The sequence below is a fragment of the Sciurus carolinensis genome, chromosome 2, assembly GCF_902686445.1.
Source record: "Sciurus carolinensis chromosome 2, mSciCar1.2, whole genome shotgun sequence".
NCBI classification, from domain to species: Eukaryota; Metazoa; Chordata; class Mammalia; order Rodentia; family Sciuridae; genus Sciurus; species Sciurus carolinensis.
The window spans coordinates 10132679-10149323 of NC_062214.1; the positions used below are offsets into that span (position 1 = coordinate 10132679).

A 16645-nucleotide genomic window follows, 5' to 3' on the forward strand; every position below is an offset into this window, starting at 1 on the left:
GAGCCCTCCAACCCAACACCAGCCACTCCGAGGAGAGGCGAGGCGGAGCTCCTGGCGGCTTCCTGAACCCGAGTGCAGGACTCAGAAACCACGGGACCCAGGCCAGGCGCCCACGCGGGCCTGGGAGTGTGGACAGCACCTCCTGGGTCTCTCTGGGGACCTAAAGGGAAAGGAACCTGGTGTGACACCTGCCATCTCTAAGAGGATGACGCAGCAAAGCGCGTGCAGTCCCAAGGCCGCAAAGGCAGGAGGGACCCAAAGACAAGTGAAGAGAAGGCACACGACGTGGAGCATGTGGCCCCCAGGTGGCAGCTTGCGTAGAGCGCGGGGTGTGCGGCTCCGGGACTGCGGGACTGACCGACGTCGGGACGCCTGCCCCGAGAGGACTTCAGGAGTAAGGGGCCCGAGGACAGGGGCGCGCCGGGGCCTCCAGGGAAGGGCAGGAGGCCTGGGGCGTGGGAAGCGCGTCCGGAGTGCGGCGCCCAGGGCAGCCAGGACTGAAGTTCGTGGTCCGCAGCCCCTAGCGCGCGGTGCTGGAGACCGCCACCCGGGGCGCTCGGACCGCCTGGGGAGGTACGTGACCTGGCGCGCGACCCCCTGGGGTTGCGGAGCCGCCTGGCGCGTGCAGCCCGCGAGGAGCGGAGTGCCGGGACCCTAAGGGCTGATGGCCGGCGGGCGGAAGGGATGAGCGGCGCCGCAGGGGAAGGGGACGGCGGCGGCGGGGACCTCGCGCTTGCCAACCTGGGCCGGGCGGGAACGTGCGGTGCGGCGCGCTGCCTGGGCAGGAGCGCCAGGGTCCCGGGGTCCCAGGCACCGGCGGCGACCTGGGCGTCCGGTCGCGCGACATCGCGCGGCCTCGGTCCCGGCGGCGGGGCGAGGCCGGGCGCCGCGCTCCCGCCGCCCGCCCACTCTCCCCGCCCCGCGCGCAGTCCCCTCCCTCCGTCCCGCCTCCTGCCCCGCTCGCTCCCTCGGCGGCCGCCGCGCCGCGCTCCCGGCGCACTCGGAGCCCGGCGGGGACCGGACGCGGAGGCGGGCTGGCCCTGGGTCCGAGAACAGGAGCCGAGCCGGGCCCCGGGCCCGAAGTTTGGCCGCAGCTCCGGGAGGCGGAGCTGGCGCCCCCGGCGGCCTCCAGCCCCCTTTCGCATCCTCGTCCCGACCCCGCAGGCACCGGGAACCGCAGCCGCGGCCGGGCCAACTCCGAGGAGGGGACGCCGCGACGGGAACTTGAGGTGGGAACTTTGCGCGCTGCAGCCTCGCCGGACGCTGCGGCGCTGCGGGCAAGACCCAGCGCCTGCACGCTCGGGCTTGGGCTCGGGGGAGCTGCACGTGGTGGTGGCCCCCGACTCTCCTGCGGGGACCTCGAAACCTGCCGGGAGGGAGGCTGAGGCGACCGAGGACCGGCGAGCAACCGCGGGTGGCGGCATGGAGCGCACTTCGCCATGGCTGCGGTGCGGGTCCAGCTTCGCTTCCAACCCAGGGGTCCCCCGGAGGCGAAGTACGGGACGTTCCTCGCCAGCGTGACCCCGGCGTGGGGTGGGGGCGCACATCCCGAGGCAGAGGTTTCTAGCTGCCTCGCCCGATTCCGGGAAAAGGGAGAGTTGGGAGGGAGGGGGCGTCTGTCGCTGGTTCATTCACTCCATCTGTAGGCACGAGTGGAGCTCCCCCACCGGTGGGCCTGATTGAATCTTTCATTAATGAGCTCAGTGAGTGATTATTGAGTGCCTACTGTGTGCTGGGCGCTGGGGATAGCGAGATAGTTCACAGGAAGTCCCAGAATGTGGTAGGGAAGGTCTTCTCAGCCTCTGGAGTTCCATACTGGAGAGGGGCTCAGCCTGCGTGGATTGGAGTCTGGACGGGGAAGGAAGAGTTCATTCATTCCGTCATGAAGTGAACAAAGATTGGCTGAGCAATTACTGTGGGCAGCTCACCACACCAAGAGCACAACAGTCACTCAGTCAGCCAACAGACATTTATTGAGATACTGTGCTGGGGAGAGAACGGTGAGCAAGAAGGATGGGGTGGGCACAGGATGGGATGGGGGCTGCCTTCCCTAGCTAAGAGAAGTAGGGAAGTCCCACCTGCTGGGTGACCAACTGCAGCAGCCCATGTTTATAGGTAGAAGTGTGGTTCATGTAATGCATTCATTCTCAACGGGTTGGGGAGAAATGGGGGTCTTTGAAAAGCTCCTTAAGGGAGGCAATAATGGGGTTGGGGTGAGTGCTGGGCTAATGTAACTGGTGAATGCAGGCGCCACCAGTGGGGTTTATTAGTCAAGCTGTGCATTCAGCAGGCATCTTCTTAAGCACTTGCTATTCTTAAGCACTTAAAGGGTGCCATGCACCAGAGTCACCCAGGTGGATGGGAGACACACAGACACCCACTTTGCTGACACCTTGAGCTAAGGGTGCAGGGTGAGAGAAGGGAACAGGAACTGGTCTGATAATCTGGGGGAGGAGGGAGCCCCTGCCTCTGAATCTGAGCAGAGGTTTTTCCCTGGGGTGTATTTGACACCCCCACACGGTTACTATGGAAGAGCCTCCCCACCATCGCCTCTAATTTAAGTTTGGCACTACTGGAGGTCGGGGCCATAGGGTGGGCACTGGACAGGGCATGCCCTCCTTCTTGGGTGGCTTTCTCCAGCTCTGGAGGACCAGAACCTCTGTGTCTTCTGACTTCTCCTACTTCTGATTTTTGGAGCTGTAGAGAGTGGAAAGGGAGGCAAGGTGTGTTTGGAAGTCAGGTGAGCTACGGCCTCTGGGGATTGCTCTTAGCCGTCACGCTCTAAGCCAGCCCATTCCAGTGGAAAGATGCCTGCCCAGGGACACACTCCAAACCCAGAGGGAGCTGTGAGGGGCTGGGAGCAGGAAACCTTGATTCCTCTCCAAGGCTTGGGGAGCCAGGCTGCGGGTGCCCTGAAGCCTGGCGGTGGCAGATCTGGGAGCCACCTTGAATTCTCACATACAGCTGGGCTCTGGCGGGAGGTAAGGGAGCCACTGCAGGGCACAGGAGAGCAGAAACGTCCTGAGTACAGGGGGCTAGTGACTCACACCAGGGCCAGGCCTTCAGCCCCAGGACCCCCTGTGCAGTCTCTTGACTGGGCTGTCCCTTCTCCACACCCCTTTCCTCATATTTGATAAAGTTATTATTCTGGTGGGAATCCATTCTTGGTTGATTCATTAAACCCGGAAATGGAGCCCTGGGTGGAAAATGGGGGCTGTAAGCCCCTCTAAACATAATCAATAAGAAGCCAGAGGCAAGACCTGTCTGCAAGCGCTCAATCACTGCTGGCCATTTTTATGATCCAGCAGATTGTACTTGGTGAACAAAATCAGCACCTGCAGTGCATTTGCTACAGGTAGGACCTGACTGATACCTACAGTTGTCCCCTGCCCGGTGGCGACTTTTGTCCCACACCTGCAACTCCCCTGAAGAATGGCGCAGTCAGGTCTCTCCCTGCCTGATGTCCCGAGGTCCCCACTGCTTCCCCAAGTCTGCTCCTTTGCTCAGGCCTCTATACCCGAATCTCCAGCTGCAAGGATACATAGAAAAGGTGTTCTGGCTCCAGCCCCCGCCACCTCCCGGGAGACAGACACGCGGGTGGTGTTGTCTTGCCAGCAGCAGAGCCCGGAGCTCCAGAGGCAGCCTGTTTTCAACAGGGGAGGCTCTGGCACTTTTTTTTTGCATCAGGGGCAAGTGAGGGATTGAGAGAAAAGCCTAGTTCCTAGCACATAATCTCCAGGGATGGGGACCCCAGCTCAGAGGAGGCAAGGCCTGGGGTGCTTGGATTATGACGAGGATGAACAGCAGGTGGCTCAGAGCTCTTCCCCATGCCACATAGCGTTGCTCGGAGGTCCGGCAGGCCAGGACTGGGGCCAGGCTCAGGCTGGATCTGTTTTGATTAATGTTCTAATTGGGGATGAATGTAGCATGACCCGCCTCTGAGTCAGCCCGGCCAGGAGCCCTAATCCCGACAGATGGAGCCGCACTGGCAGCGACGCACCCGGGTGAAGAGAAGAGCAGTATGGAGAGATCGAAGACCCTCGGAATTAGGGAGAGGCACAGGCTGAGAAGCTGGAGTGCGGAGAAAGCCAGGCCCCAGGAGCTGAGGGCGGAAAGCTTGTGTTCACGAAAGTTCCCTCAGGGTTGCATTTCCTGGCTACGTGTTGGCACGAACCTAGTGGCTTCAAGCATCACAGATTTAGCATCTTGTAGTTTGGGGAGGTCAGAAGTCCAAAATGGGCTCAAATCAGTGTCTTCAGAGGAGCGGCCGGGGCTAGCCTCGCCCAGCACAGAGGGGCCGCCTGCATTCCTTGGCCCATGGCCTGCAGCCGCCCCTCTGCTCCATTGTCTTCTTCCCAGAGGCCAAAATGACAGTCCAGGGTTGACAAGAGCAGAGATTCTGCCAGTTGCCTACTCTGCCCTCGTCCAAACTGAATAGGAATGAAGGTGTCCCTGCCCAGTCACAGGGAATTGACTGCTGTTTCCCACCTCCAAAGACTTTCCAAAAGCTCATCCATAGACATAGAGACACCCAGTCCCTGCCTTGCTGAAGGTGGTGGAGACACCGCCCACCCAGCCCCACGAGAAACCAGTGGTCTAAGAAGGCAGAATGCAGACCAGGCCTAGGCCAGGCACAGTGGTGCAGGATTATAATGCCAGCTGACAGGAGGCTGAGGCAGGAGGATCGCATGTTCCAGACCAGCCTGGGCAAGTTAGTGAGAGCCTGTCTTAGAATAAAATGTTTAAGAAGGACTGGGGGCAGAGCTTAGTGGTAGAGTGCTTGCCTAGCGTGCGTGAGGCCCTGGGTTCCAGCCCCAGTAACACCCAAAAAAAAAAGAGAGGATAGGCTTGGAATTTGACTCTGGGTTCATCACTTATCACCAGGCATGAGCCTCCACTTCCTCATCTGAAAAACGGGAGCATTCGTGATAAAATCTACCCTTTAGGAAAAGACAGGGGTTCATGCAATTAAGCACCTGGCCCTGCATGTGCGGTGGAGGGAGCCAGGAGTGCCGCTATAATTTGGGCAAGGTGACCCCAGTGCAGAAGTTTCTTACAAACCCTAAGCGCCTTCCAGAACTCCAAGGGGACTGAGCAGCTGGGCAGGGGTGCAAGGGGCAGGAGCTTCCTCCCAGTCGCCAGCAGCCCTTGCCCCTGCAGCCCTGGGCGTGCTCCAGGCTTCTACTGCACCTCCGTCTGCCCAGGGAACTCAGTGTCATTGAAATCGCTAACAGAACCTGTCAGAAAGGCCATTTCCTGGGCCTCCCCTTCAGGCATTCTGGCTGAGCAGGTCTAGGAAAGAACCCAGGGCATTCTGGGAGCCGGGGGCTTGGAAGATTTCCTGCTCCTCGTTTCTGTGTTTGAACCTAGCTCACCCAGAGTTGCGTGGACTGCCTGCCTACCCCGGCTCTTCCTCCTGCACCTGTGCCGGCCTGTCCTGCCTCGCTCATTTTTCTCCTCGTTCCAATCCCAGGCTCATTCCCCTTCCCCCACCCTTCCAGACGCCCGCCACATGGTTGAGCGGGATCCTCAAATGTTCATGAGTCTTCATAAAATATGTAATGTGTATGTTCATTTACATAAATAGCATAGTGCTAGCAACTTCCGTTTCTCATTCCACTCACTTCCATGTTTGTAAGACCTAAACATGTTGCAAAACCTCCATCTCATCCATCGCTTCTCCTTCCTGAGCAACCTGCAGGATCCTGTAGTCGGTGACTGCCGGGACCCACTCCTCCACTCCCTGGGGATGGACACTGGGAACTTCCTAGTGCCACAGGCAACAGAACCACATTCCTGGACCTTGTTGCTCTCTTAGATCTGCTTTCATGGAAGCAAACTGCTGAGTCAAAGATTGGAGTGCAAATAATTTATCACCAACATCACAGCCCAGGTCTCAGTCTGGGGAACAGAACCCGGAATGGATTCCTGGGTCACAGGGCAACGGCAGCCTTCACTGCCCTCAGCACCACTCAGTGGCCTTCCCAGAGGCCTGGATTCTGGGGCAGATGATGCTGGCTTCAAATCCCAGTGGATCAGGCCATAGGAGACACCCTTGGCTGGTGGGTGAGGGTGGACAACAGGCTCATGGCTAATAATAATACAGCAGGCACCCTTTGAGGGCTCATTGTGTGTCGGTCACTGGACCAAGCATGTCATCTGCTTTTGTCCTCACCATGACTCCAGGAGCTGTCCGTATCCCCATTTTACAGAGGAGGAGACCAAGTCTCAGAGATAAAGCGAACCTTGCCCAAAGTCAGAGCACCTGGCCTTGAACCCAGCTCTTCTGATTTCAAAGCCAGTGGGCTCTTCTGCATCCCCCATGTAGAGTGCCAGCAGCTGGTCCCAGGGGAGGAGGGCCAGCTTTTTCTCAGCCATCCTGTACTCGTCTCCTATTGCCACAAACCGAGTGGCTGAAGACAGTCAAAACTGATGATCGTACAGGTCGGAGGCCTGAGGATCACAGAGGGTCTGGCTGAGCTCAGCTCAGGAGCTGGCAAGGCTGCACCCCTCCTCGAGGCTCTGGAGGATCCCGGCCTTGCCCTTCCCAGCTTGTAGAGGCCACTCGCATTCCTTGGCTCCTGGCCCCTCCATCTGACTGTCCAGCCATCTCATACCATGTCCTTCTGACACTCTCTTCTGCCTTCCTCTTCCATGTAGAAGGACCCTGTGGTCACGTGAGCCCACTCAGGTAACCCAGGATAATCTCCTAATCTCAAAGTCATCTGGTTCCCAGCCTCAGTTCCATCAGTGAGCCTTGTCCCTCCCTGCCGCGTAGTGGAGCAAATCTGTGTTCTGATCCCTGAAAGTAGTGAATTAGGGACTCCAGGAGTTAGGAGTCAGACGTGAACACCCGGGGGACATTATGCACCTGCCACACCCCCCTGCAGTGTCTGCCTTACTGACCACTTGGGCTCGATGTGGGTGCAGCTTCAGCTGGCTCTGGGTACTGGGCACAGGCCAGGCTCCTGCCTCTGGGCTTCACCACCGCTCTGGTGACCTGGTCCCTACCAGCTGACGCACGCTCTTATCAGGTCAGCTTTGGGAGTCCGGCACTGCCCATGCAGAAGGCCCATCCCTGCCCTCTCCTTGATTTTACCCAAGTCCGGCCGGTCCGTCATCCCACAGCCAGGATGCTGTGCGGTGCTGCCTCTGGAGCGTGCTTGACACAGCGCCACCTACCTGTCATCTCCGTAAATGGCACGGCCTGAGTCACCTGCATTGTTTTTCTCTCCCCACACGCCGGATCCTTCAGCAGGTCCTGCTGGCTCTTGCTCCAGAGTTCGTCCTGAACCCGTCCAGGTCTGCAGCCCCCTCCACTGGCCCAAGCCTCGCAGGCTCCTCCCAGAATGGCTACCACTTCCTCCAGCCTGGTCTCTCAGCCCATCCACCACTGTCCCTGCCCTGGCACCACCCACGGGCCCCCGAGTCCGTACAGTGCCCAGCAGGTCTCCTCCGCCTGGCGCTGCTGACCTCCGAGTCTTTCCTCCCCCGTCCCGCCCCTCACTGGGTCCAGCCCCTCAGCCAAGGCCACTCTCCAGTGGGGGAGGGAGCTCTGCCCCATGTCCCCTCCTCAGAGAAGCCCTGGTGACCCTCCAGCTGACATTGCCTGCACCCCATGGTGGCTCTCCTCCCAGCACCTGGCTCTGTTCCCTCCCGGCCCTCACTGCAGTTGGAAGTCCTTGGTGTATGTCCTTGGAGGCTGCCCCGCCCCCATAAAGGAGCCCATGAGGACAGGGGTGGGGTCTGTCTTGCTCTCTGTGGTGTCTGCAGACCCAGCCCAGCGTCCAGCACTTGGGCTGCTCAGGGATGAGTGAGCCACAGCTCCCGCGGGATTCCTCCTCCTCCTCCCTGCCGCGGCACCCCTCAGGCTCTGGTGCTGGCAAGGCTGACATGGAGGAGGAAGGACGGCCGGGGTTTCTTGGAGGGTATCAGACTGTGCCCGTTGGGTTGATGAATTGACTCTGGAGTCTAGAGATGCCGATTCACTGCCGCTCTCCATAGATGGGTACAGGCAAGACTCACAGCCGGAGAGAACTGTGCTCGCCCCTCATTTAGCAGAGTCCCGCCTCTGGCCCTCCTGGGGCCTCCGGCCTGGGGGGATACGCTGCAGCACTTACTGCCCTCCATTTCCCAGCAACCTGCTGGGACAGGTCTGCCCAGGAAACCAAGCTGGGCACAAACTGGAAGGAGGGGCCAGGGGAGGGGTGAGGCGTGGTGGGGGAGCCCTCTGCAGTTCCTGGAGAGCAGGCCCCAGGCTGGGGCCTCACAGCCAGCGCCCGCGGGCTGGGAAGAAGAACGTTCCTTTACTTCCATCACCGTTCTTGCCAAGCAGAATGTCATTTTCTCTCTCGTCTTCTGTGGCAGCGATAAAGCTGAAAAGCAATATCACTGAGTGAAGTGCCTGCGAGGGATTCTTCCCACGCCCCCGGGGAGCCCGGCAGGCTTCGCCGGAGGAGATGGTTCCGAGCTAGGCGGAAAGGAGCGCACTCATTCCCCAAACCCAGTCAGCATTCCACACGCAGGTGCACCTGGCCTCCCAAGCCCAGGCTGTGAAACTAGCCTTCCCCGAAGACGCGGGCCGGAGCAGCCGTGGGCCCCACGGGGGCACCCCCACCCTGGGCTCCCATGACCACCTGCTCCTGCACACTGTGCCGGCCTGTGCCACACGGAGTCCCCTGGGGCTGGGCTGGGCTGGGATGGGGGTTTTTGAAGCCAAGCATTAGGTTCTTGCTCCTTTTCTCTGCATCTGGAGAAGCCTGTTGGATAACCTCAGGGCCTCTCACTCAGATGTCCACAGGACCAGGAAGGGAAACACGTGAGGAAATACAGCGGGTGTTAGGAAGGCAGTAAGGAGGAGTGGGGACTGGGGTGGGCCGGAACCTGCCTGCCCTGCCATTCCTCAGTGGGATCTGGGCCACGCATTGCCAGATATTCTTGGCGTCAAGAGATGCCAAGAACAGGGATTTTTTTTAATATGAAATTTCTCAATTTTCAGAAACATCTCCAAGCCAAGCAAAGTATTCATGAACCAAACTCAGCCCATGAGCTGGTGGTGAATAAGCAACTTCAGTCTAGTTGTGCCGCCCTCGGCTTTGAGGGCTGGGAAGGAAGGAGCCTGTGCAAGCTGATATTCTGACCTCAGTTTCCCAGAAGGACCCTCGTGCTGTGGCCTCCCTTCTCTGAGCTCCTGCACTGCTGGGCACAGGGACGCGAGATGAGTTAGCCCTTCTTCCCCCAGAAAGGAGGCAGGCTTGCACGCAGATGATTCCAAAACTGGTGGTGCCAGGGAGACCGGTGCACCATGGCAAGGGGAGGGGACAGTAGATGCCCCTGGAGGCTGGAGGACGCCCACCCTGTCCTCCTCGAGGTGACGTTTGCTGCCACGTGAACACATGTGCCCTGTCTGGGTACTTGTGTGCCTTTGACCCTTGCTTCTGACTTACAGTGGGTGATACTAGTTTCCCATCTGTGGAAACGATGCACGGTGTCGCTAAGATAAAGACTAACAGCGTCAGTAACGGTCAGTATGGAAAACCCGCCGGGCATGCAGCCAGGGCCCGTGGCTCGCATGGTTAGACCCTTTTTACAGATGAGGAAATGGAAACATCAAGTTTGAGTGCCATGTCCAGGCTGAGTGGCTCCTGAAGCCCGTTTTGAACCCCTTCGCCTGGGCTTTTCCTGATCAGCACTCCGGAGTCTTGGAACTAGATGATTCTCTGTGGTAGGGGCTGTCGTGGCCCTTGTAGGACATTGACAGCATCCCTGGCCTCTACCTATATGATGTCATTAGCATTCCCCAGTTCAGTCAAAAATGCCCCCAGGCAAGGCCACATGTCCCCTGGGGACAGAGGCAGCCCTGTAGAGAACTGCAGGTCTGTACTAACCCACCTCTCCAAGCTAATAAACCCAAAAAAGTTGGGAGGTTTGAAATCCAGTGCCCAGTCATCCACTAGGACGTCAGCTCTTGGGTTGGGGACCACATCTGATCCTGTACACTGCTGCTGGGCCCCCGGGGGCCTAAGCCCTGAGGCGCACAGTGGCGCTCCGTACCTTTCTACGGTATTAATGAGATGGATGTGGAAAAATCATGAAGTCAGGAGGTGCTGAGTGGTCACGTTGCTACTGTCACTGTTAAGAGAGCTTCTTAGCAACCAAGTTCCCGGACTCGGTGCCTGAAGCCACAGGCATTCATTTCTCAGTTCTGGAGGCCGAAGGTCCAAGAAGGAGGTGCAGGGAAGAGGGGGTTTGGGGAGGAGGCTCTTCCCCCTTGCAGACCGACTGCTGCTGTGTCCCTAAGAGGGAAGACTGCGCTGTGATGTCTCCTCCCAGGACGTCCTGGGACTCCAGTCCCAGGCCCTCCTCCGCCCATCCTACCACAGTCCCACCTTCGGCCCCCACTGCGTCTGCCCTGCCCGGGAGGCGGGGCTCAGACAAGACTCAAGGGTCTCTCCTCCCTTCTCTCCAGGCCCTGGAGGGATGTGAAGGCCCAAAATGACCCTGTTACCGGGAGACAACTCCGACTACGACTACAGTGCCCTGAGCTGCACCTCGGACGCCTCCTTCCACCCGGCCTTCTTCCCGCAGAGCCAGTCCCTCAAGGGCGTGTTCTACCGGCGGGCCCAGCGGCTGCGGCCACAGGATGACCCCTGCCAGGGCAGCCCCGCGGGGGACCGCCGGCGGCAGATCATCATCAACGTGGGCGGCATCAAGTACTCGCTGCCCTGGACCACGCTGGATGAGTTCCCGCTGACGCGGCTGGGCCAGCTCAAGGCCTGCACCAACTTCGACGACATCCTCAACGTGTGCGACGACTACGACGTGACCTGCAACGAGTTCTTCTTCGACCGCAACCCGGGCGCCTTCGGCACCATCCTCACCTTCCTGCGCGCCGGCAAGCTGCGGCTGCTGCGGGAGATGTGCGCGCTGTCCTTCCAGGAGGAGCTGCTGTACTGGGGCATCGCCGAGGACCACCTGGACGGCTGCTGCAAGCGCCGCTACCTGCAGAAGGTCGAGGAGTTCGCCGAGATGGTGGAGCAGGAGGCCGAGGACGACCCGCTGGACAGCCAGGGCCGCGACAGCCAGCGCCCCGCCAGGGCCGAGGGCCGCCTGGGCCGCTGCATGCGGAGGCTGCGCGACATGGTGGAGAGGCCGCACTCGGGGCTGCCCGGCAAGGTGTTCGCCTGCCTATCGGTGCTCTTTGTCACCGTCACCGCTGTCAACCTCTCCGTCAGCACCTTGCCCAGCCTGAGGGAGGAGGAGGAGCAGGTAAGCCCGGCCAGGGGAGGGAGGGGCCGAGGACTGGAGGCAGAGTGGACCGCCCTCTGCCTCCTGCAGCCCGAGGGCGTGGTCACTCCGCAGCAGCCCCTCCTGACATCATGCCACTGGCTGGTGCATTTGCATGGCAGCTGCTTTGCCCTCCCTGTTAATATGCGGCCGCCCCAGGGCCATCGGCCTGGACTCTCCTGGTCCCTGCTGTGTCCCCCACTCTCTCGCCCCACAGTGTCCAGAACCATACGCAGCCCAGATGAGGGACGATCCCACTATCATTGAGTGCTTGAGTGAGTGAACCCACAGACGACGTGGATCACCACGTGCCCGGCCCTGAGCTAAGCGCATTACGTGTACCATCAAAATCCATCTCACCAACCGAGCCCTTTCTCAGCCTTCCCAATCCCTTTGCATAGCAGTAGCCCAGACATGTTTTCTGAGTCTTGAAAATAATTTTTGTTGTTGGGCATATGTGCATATGCATGTCCCCAGAGGGTGAGGGTGTCTTCGTGTTAAATAGGAGAAGGCATGTATTTACGCCCAGGCCTGACACCGCTGTGCACGCCTTTCTAAGGCTCCTGGAGACAGAGCAGCCGCAGGAGCCCTGAGCGGGGCTGCAGATCCTCCATCAAGCCGGTAGGGGAGGTGTCCTCACACCCCCTTGGCAGAGGAGGACAATGGGGCAGGCAGAGCAGGTTGCCAAGCCCAGACTGGTGGAAGCCACAGCTGTGTTCTTACACGTGTGTCCACATGGCAGCCTGGGGCCCGTAGAACCCCACGGAAGTCTGTGACGGGCCTTCACGGCATTTCTGAAAAATTTGACTCGGCTGCCAACACCTAAAAGTAATGTGTTTTCCATATGACAGTGAACACTCTCCTAAAAATGATGAGGTCCGCAGCTGGGAACGTGGCCCAGTGGTAGAGCACTTGCCTAGCACGCACACGGCCCTGCAAAATAAAAATGAAATGGAAAGGTCAGGCTGCCTGGCCTGCAATTCATTATGGCAGCTCTTGGTGGGAGCCGAGTCTGAAGGGCGTGTCCTCCCCAGTTCAGCCCCCTCGTGCCTGGGACCTGCCTGTTTTGACTTGTGATCCCTTCCCTACACGTGGAGATTCTGGAAGCATGTTTCAAGAAAAACCAGAAGGTTTCAGACAGGCACAAACTGTGTAGGTATTTGAGAAATTGGTCTGGTGGTGTGAACTGAACATAAATATGCCAACCAGCATTTATTGAGCACTGACTGTATACCCTGCATATGCTAAGTGTTTTACATGTAGTCTCTAACAGCATCAGAAGTACTCACCAGGAGAAGATTTTTCCACATACAGATATTATGGAGAAAGTAGCAATAGCTATTGCATTTATAACCCATAGAAGGTTGTTGGTACTTGTTTTAACATATTGAATTTTTTGAAGAGTATTAAGAAAATAGCACCATATCCAAAAATTAACCTTTTTTCCCTGTACTACAGATTGAACTCAGGTGCTCCACTACTGAGCTATCTCTCCAGCCCTTTCTTGTCTTTACATTTTTATTTTGAGACAGAATCGTGCATAAATTGCTGAGCCTCACAATCCTTCTGCCTCAACCTCATGAGTAACTGGGATGACAGGCCTGTGCCACCGTGCCCAGCCAAAGTGAACTTTTTTTTTTTCAAAGTTAACTTTTGATAAGCATAGGGAGCAGTGACAAAATGGACAGTGCTAGAGCCTTTGAATTCAAGTCCCATTTTACACTCTGGCTGTGCGGGTCTGGGCAAGTTACTCGACCTCTCTGTGCCTCAGTTTCTTCCACGGGGAGTATGAATAGTCCTATCTCATAGTGTTGCAAGGACTCAGTGAGCGAGTCTCCCTGGAGTGGTGGAACAGTGCCTGGTGCCCAAGTGAGCTGCGGGTAGTGACCGTAAGGATTTATACACACCTGCCAAGGGGGGGCTCACCTTGTGAAACCTGTCCCTGTTGGAACCCCGTTCCAACGACTTTGGTCCCAATTTTATCAGGAAAATAGTAATAAAGCTGTTATTCAACTTCTGATATTGCTCTTTTAGAAATAATTCCTGGTTGTTTTCCACAGTTCAGAGAAAATGCTGTTCTTCAGCTTCACTTCAGGGGCCAGTGGATTCACTGTCTCACTCCTGTGTCCACGTTGGAGTGCCCCCTGTGTGCAGGCCCGACAGGGGAGGCAGGGCGACCAGGACAAGGCTCGCCACCCACCCCGGTGACCCATAATGTGCGGCCCATGCCAAGGGGCTCTGTGTGAGAGGCCCCTGGGCCTCTGGGGGGCGCACTCCAGGAAGACCTCCTGGAGGAGGGACTTCCCGCCTCAGAGGACTGAGACCTGAAAGCCCCACCAAGTGCCACTCCCGTCTCCAGCCTCTGGAATGTTCCCAGACAGAACCTGGCACAGCCGAGGACCCACACGGAACCCTGGGCTGGGGCACTTACACCTTTCCTCTCTGCCAAAGGCCCGTTGAGGAAGGCACCCTGGTCCCCTGAGGACCGTCTACTGGCCAGTTGCGTTGCAGGCCAGGGCATAAGCTGGTGGCCTTCGTGTGTGGCCCACGTGGCTTTTGAATCATTGCCACACCGAAGTCAGCACTGTTTCTCTTTAAGCGACAGTTATCCCCAGACTTCTCACAAACTGCAGCCCTCCCGCTTCTCTCCAAAGCTTGAGCGAGGCAGCCTGAGTCTGAGCCCGCCTCCTCCGGGGCCCAGCCCACTTCCTTTGCCTGCCTGGCCCCTGATGGCTGTGCGTTTCCACCCCGTCTAAACTCCAGCCCAAGCTGCTTCTGTTCATTCCCATAACCACCATTTATTAGACACCTGCTGTATGACCTGTCCAGGCAGCATACAGTAGGCACAGACTGCCCTGCCCTCTGGGGCGTTGGGATGGGGTGGGTGGGGTACCGTGGCAGACAAGAGATGGGGTAAATAAGCAACTTAGAGAGCAGATGAGCCCGCGAGGAGCAGAGTAAGGGGGGCCGGTGCAGGAGAAGGGGACAGCCAGGGAAGGCCTCCCAGAGAAGGTGACACCTGGGACAGCGCTGGAGGACAGGAAGGCAGGAGTGGGGTGGATATACGGGGAGGAGGAAGTCACAGGCCAGGCTGGAGGGGACCCATGGTGTTGGGGGAGTGGGAGGTGGGGAGGAGATGGAGGGGAGCCCCCAGGCCCCGGGAGGACTCTGTCTGTTCCCCTGAGCAGTGCAGGGGCTGGACCCAGCTGGTGTCCTCAGGGTCCCCCTGGATACTGCAGGGATGGGAGAGCCCAGGGAGGAGGCGTCCAGTGAGCGAGGGTAGTGGCAGGGCCGAGGGCTGGGGCCAGAGAAAAGCGGTCTGCTCCGGTCGCTGCTTTACCTGGAGAGCCCAGGAGATGGCCAACGGCCCCATGAGCTGAGGCACCAGTGGTGAGGGACATGAGAGGCCCCTGGGATCTGGGGGTGGGACCTGGGGGTGGGGGCTGGGGCCAGATGAGTGGGAGGGAGCCTGCGCCCTAGCGGAGGGAGGCCCCGGGCAGACGTCGTGGAGGGGCAGGGCGCCCCGCCGCAGGGCGGGGCTCCTTGCCCTCCTGGCGGGAGGTGACCGCCCCTCTCCGCAGGGCCAGTGCTCCCAGATGTGCCGCAACGTCTTCATCGTGGAGTCGGTGTGCGTGGGCTGGTTCTCGCTGGAGTTCCTGCTACGGTTCATCCAGGCGCCCAGCAAGTTCGCCTTCCTGCGCAGCCCGCTGACGCTCATCGACCTGGTGGCCATCCTGCCCTACTACGTCACGCTGCTGGTGGACGGCGCCGCCTCGGGCCGCCGCAAGCCGGGCGCTGGCAACAGCTACCTGGACAAGGTGGGGCTGGTGCTGCGCGTGCTGCGCGCGCTGCGCATCCTGTACGTGATGCGCCTGGCCCGCCACTCGCTGGGGCTGCAGACGCTGGGGCTCACCGCGCGCCGCTGCACCCGCGAGTTTGGGCTCCTGCTGCTCTTCCTGTGCGTGGCCATCGCCCTCTTCGCCCCGCTGCTGTACGTCATCGAGAACGAGATGGCCGACAGCCCCGAGTTCACCAGCATCCCTGCCTGCTACTGGTGGGCCGTCATCACCATGACCACCGTGGGCTACGGAGACATGGTGCCCAGGAGCACCCCGGGCCAGGTGGTGGCGCTGAGCAGCATCCTCAGTGGCATCCTGCTCATGGCCTTCCCGGTGACCTCCATCTTCCACACCTTCTCCCGCTCCTACCTGGAGCTCAAGCAGGAGCAGGAGAGGGTGATGTTCCGCAGGGCCCAGTTCCTCATCAAAACCAAGTCGCAGCTGAGCGGCATGTCCCAGGACAGCGACATCTTGTTCGGAAGTGCCTCCTCGGACACCAGAGACAACAACTGAAGCCCGAGGACGCCCCTGCCCTGCCTGCCATCCGCAGCTCCACACGCCAGCCATCTGCCGCAGAAGCCTCAGAGAGACATGCCGCTTCCGGGTGCGCCCGGAACCTCGCCCCAGGGAGGACACCCGCCACGTGGCAGAGGGTCCCCGACCTCGGCCTCCAGAGTGAGAGGGAAGCTGGTCACGCACAGCGCCCAGCCAGGCTGCCCTAGTCCGTTCCCCTGCCCGGAGGTGCCTGTTCCGCCCTCCCTGTAAATAACACGTCCAGCAAGACCTGCTTCTTGGTGCCTGGAGAGAAATACAGACAGCAGAGGCAGGTCTGTCCTTAGCGTGGAGCACGCCCGGGAAAGGGGACCGAGAAAGACAGATATGCCCCCCTGGCGCCTGAAAGAGGGAGCAAAGCCCACCAGGGGCCCCCCAGGTAAAGGGCCTGTTTGCTGGGGTTGCTCAGCTGTGGGGTTGGAAGAGGAGAATGGCCTCTTGGGAGAGGCAGCGCCTGCCGGCCTCCTGTTTCTCCCAAGTCCCAGCCTGTCCCTCTTCCCCCTTGTCCTTTTCCCGTCTTCCCCTTCCTGCCGTGCTCTCTTTTACACCTTAAGGCCTGTTTCTCCCACTGGGTTCCTGAGGCCCTCCTCGCAGTTGACGGGACACACAGGAGCCTGTCACCTGACTCCAGAGGTGCAGTGGCTCGTTCTCTCTCTAGACCACAGTGTGGGTCTTTATTCCGCCCCCCCCCCCCCCCCCCCCGTGTGTTGGTATTAGAAAACAGTGCTTTGCACTCTTACCTGAATTCACACAAGCCACCGGCGGGGCCCATGCCTTGGGCCAGTGGCCCACAGCTCTGGGCAGCCTGAGAAGCACACTGAAGCCCCCAAAGGCCTTCCTGTGTCCCCAGAGCCCTTCGGAGCACCCACCTGCACCAGAGCGACTCCCTGGGCTCGGGTCATGTAGGTGATGCACACGCAGAGGGCCCCAGGCCTGCCCAGAAGGTTCTCCGCAGCTCACAGGATCAG

The 16645-nt window shown here is 59.5% G+C and overlaps 1 protein-coding gene across 1 annotated transcript; it reads left to right on the forward strand.

The window, feature by feature from the left end:
* Nucleotides 1-983: 983 nt before the first annotated feature.
* On the forward strand, nucleotides 984-16387 carry Kcng1 (potassium voltage-gated channel modifier subfamily G member 1). Its single transcript, XM_047540211.1, has 3 exons — nucleotides 984-1229; nucleotides 10469-11268; nucleotides 14868-16387. The coding sequence occupies exons 2-3, from the start codon at nucleotides 10495-10497 to the stop codon at nucleotides 15636-15638; spliced, it is 1545 nt and encodes a 514-aa protein (XP_047396167.1). The 5' UTR covers nucleotides 984-1229; nucleotides 10469-10494; the 3' UTR covers nucleotides 15639-16387.
* Nucleotides 16388-16645: the final 258 nt, after the last annotated feature.